This window comes from Culex pipiens, chromosome 2 (assembly GCF_016801865.2).
Source record: "Culex pipiens pallens isolate TS chromosome 2, TS_CPP_V2, whole genome shotgun sequence".
Classification (NCBI taxonomy): domain Eukaryota; kingdom Metazoa; phylum Arthropoda; class Insecta; order Diptera; family Culicidae; genus Culex; species Culex pipiens.
This window is the reverse complement of record NC_068938.1, coordinates 52,764,279-52,772,797: the sequence shown is the minus strand read 5'-3', so window position 1 is coordinate 52,772,797 and position 8,519 is coordinate 52,764,279. Positions and strand designations below refer to the sequence as shown.

The window sequence follows — 8,519 nt, the reverse complement described above, 5'->3', positions numbered from 1 at the left end:
TTGGGGCTTTATATTTGTCAAGAAGCAAATAAATTATCTTTTTTTTTTGTTTCTCTGTGTTTTTACCCCCCACGGAATAAGAACAGCCACCAAAGTGGGATAAACTCCCGGGACACCGCAATGGTCCAAGTTTTTGTGGCCGACTGGGTCGTCTGGCTGGGATTCGCGTGGCAGAAGATTATTGTTTCGAAGAAATTGCGAGGCCATAACTTCTAAACCTGGCTAGGGTGGGGGAGGCACAAGGCTATCTGGGATCCATCATCGAGACAAACTTTCCCTCCAGAAGTAGGTTTGGCGGGAACTGGATACCGAAAATGCCCCCCCAAACACGCTCCCGCCCCTGTAAGGCATAGGGAGAGGAAGAATTGTTGTTTCGGAAAATTGCCTTCATGTGGGGAGGAAAAACTAGTAAGGGGAATAAGTCAGAGGGAAAGAAAAATGAAAATCGATAATTTAAGACACTTGAAAAGTATATTGAGTAACTAGAGATTTGCTAGAGCGGTTTGAAAAATTGACCTTGAATTGTTGTACTGATTTTTAAATGAAGATACTTCAAAAGAATGTGATCGTTCATTCACCAGAGATTTGAGAGGTTCTTTTTTTGTTCTAAAATTTTCCCTTACTTCAAATAGAGCCTTATAAATTACCCGGTTAGTAATGTTTTCCACAATTTTTTAATAACTTGTATTAAAACGTTGCATCATTTCAGTATGAAACTCCACTACAACACCACAAAATCATTAGTTTATTGTCTGTTCATTGTTCTTCTAACAAAAATAATGTAATATTATTTTAAGGTCAAAGAGATACAATGGTTTCCTACCCAAGCAGTTTTGTTTATCCAAGAATGTAATTGCCAGAAATATTTTTTTATATTTCACCATGACATGACTTTGTTTAACGTGATTCAATACCCTTTATCAGGATTCTAATAAATGATTTACATGAATTTGATTTCAGTACATCGATCGAAGTTGAAGCAACATGCGTCTCCAGCAAAATATACTATGAGCAAATTAATTTCTATGGAGAAGCATGGTACTTAAATTTCGATTGAAATGCCCAAATAAAAAAAATCAAAAGTGATCATAACTCGGAATTCTATGTTACGTTATACATTCAATTAAGTTTTAATTTTCCTTTTTATTTTTCAGGAACTTTATTTAAAAAAACCTTGTGTCGTTAACTGAATACTGTTCCGTTTCCTGGTTAGTTATGCCTTTTATGAAAAATTTTAATGTATTTTCGATGTGTATTTAAGCAAAATTTTTGTTTTTGAAAAGTCATTCTAAGAAAAAATACTCATGCATTAAAAAATATAATTTGCATTGATTTTCCTGAATAAGGTTAAATTTTAATTTGAATTAAACGAAGTAAAAACTTTGAGAAATTTTTATTAAATTTTCTTCTATACATTGTTGTTAGAGTGTTCAATTTACCGGGGTTACACATTTCCGGGAAACTTGAAATTTTCAACAAAATTCTTGGGAAATCACAGGAATTGGCATTAAATTTGAAATTTAGCGAAAATTATCCTGGTTCTGATTAATATTTTGCAACCAACTTGTATAGAACAGCACCTTTAATTATCAAAATGACTGTGAAGATCAATTAACGACTTAACTATTTGTAAAAAATCATACGAATTCAAGAAAATATTTAAAATTTATTATTTAATAAGCCGTACAATCTATCAAAATAAAAGGTCATTAGCCTTTTTTGTTGTTAAAAGGCATTATTTTTTCTATCAGGGCGTTTCAACAATTTGTAAAATGAATTCATACGCCACAACCACAAAATTGCTTTAGAATAATTCTCTGTAACCAGTTTGAGAGAATATAATTAAGAATAACTTTACTGGTTTCAGCTCACGATAAAATTTTATAAGCATTGATTTTACCATAAAAATCTAACTTCTCGTGCTTTTTTATTTGAAACACTATTTCATGAAATCATACCTCTAAGTTTTTAAGTATTTGAATCGAGCTTTTGAAATATTAACAAAACAAAATTCCGTTAAAAATGCCTACCAAAATCATAATTATTTATTTTCGTTCTTAAAACTTATAATTATTTTAAATAAGCAGTGTCTATTTCCAGTTGTGAATGCATTAGAAATTAATTTTATCTGAAATAAACCTTGACATGAAATTTTTAGACGAGCCAATTAGCTCAATGTAAACACATAAAACTTATCGAATTAAATAAAATCAAATCAAGTTTATCCATTATATTATTTATTTTTATATATTTTTAAAACTTCAGTGCCAAAAAAATATGAAAAAAATATGGAAATTGGACGCTCTAATTGTAGTATTTATTAGACTGACTCGTCACAATATGGAAAATTTTACAAAAAATTATCAAATCAAACCAGAACAAAATTTTGTTCAATGCTTTTTGGGCCTGAACACAACCCCTAAAATTTTTGAGCGATTGATTGCGTTCACACATTGCGCAATTGCATTTCAATTTTGTACGGGAATTTATATGGACATTTTTTACATTTTGATTTTTATCATTTTTATTTTCTACTTAATGTTTTAAACCAACAAAATGGCGTTAACCCTCTACTGCCCAAATTTTTTTTTTCGAAAATTTTTATTTTTCCCGTGTTCAGGAGGTCATTTTGAGCAACTTTTGTTCTACGAAAAACTTTACTTCTCTTGTTTTATGTTTTTCTTGTTTCATTTTTAGTATTTTAATTTGCATTTATCTTGTTTAGTTTATGTTTGTTTTTGGTAGTATTTGGCCTACTCTACCACCTCCTATCATTACATTTTGCCTATCTAATTTTTTCATGTTTTTACAGTAACTTTTTCAATTATTTGCATGTTTTTCACATTTTCTGCTATAAAATGGAACCATTATCATTTAAATCTATATATATAAAAAAATTTCGACGGTTTTGTTCGAACGCGAATCAGTTCAATACGAAGCGTCGGATCGAGTTGCTTTTTGTTGCGTTGGGTTCGTATAAGCCCAAGGAAGGTTTATACGCTAACTAATTGACACTTTGGCACTCTGGAACCGATTCCGGAGCATCGGCAAATTGTATGAAGAAAGTTACGTAAAATCATATTTTGATCACAGAAGGCTTAATAAGCAAAAAGGCTAAAAACGTCAACAAACGAAAAAAAGGCAGAACGAAGCTTGTCGGGTAAGGCTTGTTGTAAATAAATGCGTAGAGGCATAGTCTGGGGCACTAGAAAAATTACTGCATGCTTCTTTTTACTTAAAATATAGGAAATGTTAGTAAAAAACACAGTCAAAGTTGACCCCTAAAAAAATTACATTTTTAAAAACATTGGCAAAGTCACATAAAACAAGTCAAACTTCCAACCCTAAAATTTTCAAAAATTTTAAAAGTTCTTCTTTCTAATGTTTTTTGAAGATCAAATTTGGTTGGAAAATGGATTTTTGGCGATTTTTTAAATCGAAGCCCGTCTATAGGCGGGGTTGGGTTGTAGAGGGTTAAAATTGAGAAAATTCTCTTAAAAATCCCAAAGAAAGTATAATACTATTTTGCGCCTGTCAAAAGATTCTGCTTCCTCAAAACTGGTTCATGTTTTTTTGCTCGGAAATCACTGATGAGCCGATGAAGGAGGGAGGGGGAGGGGGGGGGAAGGCATCAGAAGGATAAACCTTAAAATCCCAAAAAAAAAAAAATTGTACCGAGGTGATTTAATTTTTGAAAAATGTGCTTTGTGATAATTGTCAAAAACGTTTTCGATTTCATTTATCGTTAAACTAAAAATTACATGTCCAGTTATTTTGGCCAAAGAATTCAAAGGCTAATTATGATCCAAATAGAGCATTTTAGATTCAGATCCTGTTAGTTTGATGTTGAATCGCTGTATAGTGAAAAAAAATGGTTGAATAGAATGTTGTAAAATTCTTTTTCAATACTATTAAAAATTTGAATCAAATTAAGATGAAATTTACAATACATTGTCTCCTGTTATTTTTGGATTTTGATTTTTTTTTCTTGGGAATCAAAAAATAATACCACAATAACCCACAATTCATTTAATCCGGATTTCATAACAAAATTCTTAAAAAATGATTCTGAAACTTTCTCCCTGGTTCAGCACTTATGAACTTAATCAATTAGCCGAAGTTGACACTTTGGAAGTTATGTCTAAAAAGTCTCCAGCTGCATCACTGTTAGTTTTTTTCTGAATATTTTTTTTAAATACTGTTAAAAAAAATCTGTTAGATACTCTTTTGTTATTTTTAGTGCAGTTGAAAATATATTTGGATGGCTCGACATGGTGAATTTTTAAAACAAGGTTTTTTTGGTTGTGTTAGGGCCACGCGATGCGCCCCTACCGAATGTTGGTGCCGTCTAGCACGGTACACGTCAACATGACAGCTGCCACCCAGTGACAGCTGACCGGAAGATTGTAAGCGAGAGAGACAGAAGATTGTTCTTAGCCATTAATTGACCGAGCCCGAACTAGCCGGACGTGCAATAAAAATCTAATTGTAAAACGTAGTCGCGGTACTTTTCTTTTGCTCCCGCGATCACAGCATTTTGGCGACGAGGCCGTCCCGCGCGACTTAAAGTTCGGCCCGAAAGTGCGGCGCGCTAGCGCAAAAATCGAGGTGAATTGTGGATTGAGGTTACGACACCTTTCTCGCCACGAGGATTCTGCACGATGCCAGATACTCCACCTGCGGCGCCGGCCCCGGCACCTGTAACCTCGGGGAACCAGCCCAGGGCCAGCAAGGACGACCCTGGAAGAAGGACAACCGCGGATCCAGAAACCAGAAGCCGTACTCGACGAGGATCGTGTGTTGCAGGCAGGTTCAGGCAAGTTCTGGGAGGAAATTCGTCGAAGTCGCTATCAACGGACAGCAAGCACACCTCCAAATCGATTCTGCCTCCGACATCACCGTAATCTCGACGGCGACGTGGCGGAAAATCGGCAGCCCCCTGGTAAGCAGCACAAGCGCTCGAGCATCAACTGCCTCGGGATCTCAGCTGCAGCTGACGTCACAGTTCGAAGCCTACGTGACACTCCAGGGCGTCGATCGAGAGGGAACCATCTACGTCACGAACGCCAACCTTAACATCCTCGGCATCGACTGGATCGAACGGTTCGGTCTCTGGGACGTGCCGATCAGCAGCGTGTGCCAGGCCATCAAGATGCTCAAGGGGACCGAGATCGACGAGTTGAAGGTGAAGTATGCGGACGTCTTCTCTGAACAACCGAGCGTGTGCAGCTGTGTTGACGTGCAGCTCAGCGTCAAAGAAGGCGCCAAACCGGTGTTTCGCCCCAAACGGCCTGTGGCGTACGGGTCGCTGCAGCTCGTCGAAGAGGAACTGGATCGCCTTGAGAAACGTGGGATCATCACGCCGGTCACGTACTCCGAATGGGCCGCTCCGATAGTGGTGGTTCGGAAGGCGGACAAGTCTGTGCGGATTTGTGGCGACTACTCAACTGGGCTCAACGACGTTCTTGAACCTCATCAGTATCCGTTGCCCACACCGGACGAGATCTTCGCCAGCCTGGCCGGAGGTCAAGTGTACAGCATTCTGGACATGCGCGACGCCTACCTGCTGCTCAACGTGGCAGAACCGTCCAGGAAGTACCTGACCGTGAACACCCACAGAGGCCTGTACCAGTACAACCGTGTTCCTTTCGGCATAAAACCGGCGCCGGGCGCGTTTCAGCAGGTCATCGACACAGCGCTCGCCGGCCTGCTCGGTGTCAAGGCCTACCTGGACGACATCATCGTCACCGGCAGAACCATCGAGGAGCACAAGCGAAACTTGGAGGAGGTTCTGCGTCGTCTTCAGAAGTTCGGCCTGCGCTTGAAGCTGGAAAAGTGCAAGTTCTTCGAACGGTCGGTGAAGTACTTGGGTCACATCGTGGATCAGAACGGCACTCGACCTGATCCAGAGAAGACGAAGGCCATCGCGGAAATGCCGGCGCCCACTGACGTCTCCACCTTGCGGGCGTTCTTGGGGGCAATCAACTATTACGGCAAGTACATCCCGCACATGAGGAACCTGCGATACCCCCTGGACAACCTCCTGAAGTCGTCGCAGACCAAGTTCCTGTGGACCGCCGAGTGTCAGCGCAGCTTCGAGACCTTCAAGCGGATTTTGCTGTCCGACCTGGCCCTCACCCACTACGATCCGTCACTGCCGATCGTGGTGTCCGCCGATGCGTCCAACGTTGGCCTGGGTGCCTGCATCCAACACGTGTTCCGCAACGGTTCAAGGAAGACCGTGTACCACGTGGCCAGATCGCTGACAAAGGCTGAGGCGAACTACGGCCAAATCGAGAAGGAGGGTCTTGCCCTCATCTTTGCGGTAACCCGGTTCCACCGCATGATCTTCGGCCGTCACTTCACGCTCCAAACCGACCACAAGCCGCTGCTTGCCATCTTCGGTTCCAAGAAAGGAATCCCCGTCTACGCTGCGAACCGTCTCCAGAGGTGGGCGGTGACACTGCTCAACTACGATTTCGACATCGAGTACGTGCGCACGACGGAATTCGGCAACGCAGACGTCCTCTCAAGGCTGATCAACCGCTGTGCCAAGCCTGAGGAGGATTTCGTGATCGCAGCCGTGACGCTGGAAGCAGATCTGGACGAGGTACTTCGTGTGACGCTAAATTCCTGTAACCTTCCTCTCAGTTTCAGGACCATGCAAGTCGCAACCGCAAAAGACGCGATTTTGCAGCAAGTCCAGAAGCATCTGCGTTCCGGTTGGCCACAGTCGAAGAAGCAGCTCCGCGCTGAAATTCGACCCTACTTCGAGGCCCGCGAATCGCTCTCGCTGGTCCATGATTGCATCCTCTTCGGAGATCGCCTGGTAGTGCCAACCATCTACCGTGCCAAGGTCCTCAAACTGCTGCACACCGCACACCCCGGCATCGAGCGCATGAAGGCTTTGGGAAGAAGTTACGTGTACTGGCCTAACATGAGCGCTGACATCCGTGATCTGGTCCTGCGGTGCTCCCAGTGCGCTGCCGCTGCTAAAGCGCCAGCCCGTGCCATCCCTCAACCGTGGCCGAAGTCGACGAAGCCGTTCCAGCGTGTGCACATCGACTACGCTGGGCCTTACCACGACCAGTACTTCCTTGTCGTCGTGGATTCGTTCTCCAAGTGGCCGGAGATCGTACCAACCGGGACCATCACAACCACTGCGACGATTGCGATGCTCCGAGAGATTTTTTGTCGCTTCGGAATGCCGGAGAAGCTCATCTCCGACAACGGCCGCCAGTTCACCGCTGACGCATTCCTGGACTTCTGTACGCAGAACGGAATTGAGCACGTTCGTACGCCGCCCTACCACCCACAATCGAACGGGCAGGCAGAAAGGTTCGTCGACACCTTCAAACGTGCCCTGGCCAAAATCCATCAGCGGGGAGGAAATCTACGGGCCGACCTGGACACGTTTCTGTTGAACTACAGGATCACCCCGAATCGAAGCGCTCCTGACGGCAAAGCACCTGCTGAGCTTTTGTTTGGCAACAAACTCCGCACCACTTTGGACCTGTTGCTGCCGCCCACAAACGTAAACAACACGCTCCAACTGGACCAGGACAAGCTTCGGGCGTTCAAGGCGGGTGACCTCGTGTACGCACAACAACATACCGCTGGCACAACCCGGTGGACACCTGGTGTCGTCACTGGCAGACGCGGAAAAGTGCTGTACGAAGTGGAGCTGGACAACGGTCGCACGATTTCGTCACACCTCAACCAGCTGCGCAAGCGGCTCGACCAGTGTCAGCCGAAGAATCGTGGACCTCTTCCGCTGGACATCCTGCTGGACACGTACGAGTTGAAAAGGACCAAACCAGCGCCGGTGCCCGGACGTCCTGTGGTTGCACCTGCACTTCCAGCCTTGCCACAACAAGAAGATGCTGGACCTCGGCGTTCTGAAAGGACGCGCAAGCAACCTGATAGATACGGCGATGCCGTGTACTGTTGAGGGGAGATGTTAGGGCCACGCGATGCGCCCCTACCGAATGTTGGTGCCGTCTAGCACGGTACACGTCAACATGACAGCTGCCACCCAGTGACAGCTGACCGGAAGATTGTAAGCGAGAGAGAGAGAAGATTGTTCTTAGCCATTAATTGACCGAGCCCGAACTAGCCGGACGTGCAATAAAAATCTAATTGTAAAACGTAGTCGCGGTACTTTTCTTTTGCTCCCGCGATCACAGCAGGTTGCATTCATACTCCTTTAAACTTTGAACAATTGGTTCCGCACTTTTGGATAACCCATGTTTTTGTATTTTGGTTTTTTGTATTATTTAGGGGGTTGTTTACAGACCACAAAGGCATCGCAAAAAACTTTGTTCGGGTTGAATTGCTTATTTTTTTTTTCATTTAACGATGAGCCAGTCTTTTATATACCCATTCATCCTAGCTATTTTTTTAATGCTACCATGAATAGTGCTGCAACAAGACAATATTAAAGATTGTTTAAAATTCTTACTGCAAACCTATTTTTTAGTTCACACTCACCCGCAGCGACAACTCCCAACACTTGCAAT

At 43.0% G+C, this 8,519-nt stretch overlaps 1 protein-coding gene across 1 annotated transcript; it reads left to right on the top strand.

The window, feature by feature from the left end:
• The first annotated feature begins 4,738 nt into the window (after positions 1 to 4,738).
• LOC120419827 (uncharacterized protein K02A2.6-like) lies at positions 4,739 to 8,151 on the top strand. Its single transcript, XM_039582661.2, has one exon. The coding sequence runs from the start codon at positions 5,153 to 5,155 to the stop codon at positions 7,949 to 7,951; it is 2,799 nt and encodes a 932-aa protein (XP_039438595.1). The 5' UTR covers positions 4,739 to 5,152; the 3' UTR covers positions 7,952 to 8,151.
• The last annotated feature ends 368 nt before the right edge of the window (positions 8,152 to 8,519 follow it).

Coding starts and splice junctions, on each gene's coding strand:
- LOC120419827 (XM_039582661.2), top strand. CDS start 5,153: ATGCTCAAGGGGACCGAGATCGACGAGTTGAAGGTGAAGTATGCGGAC.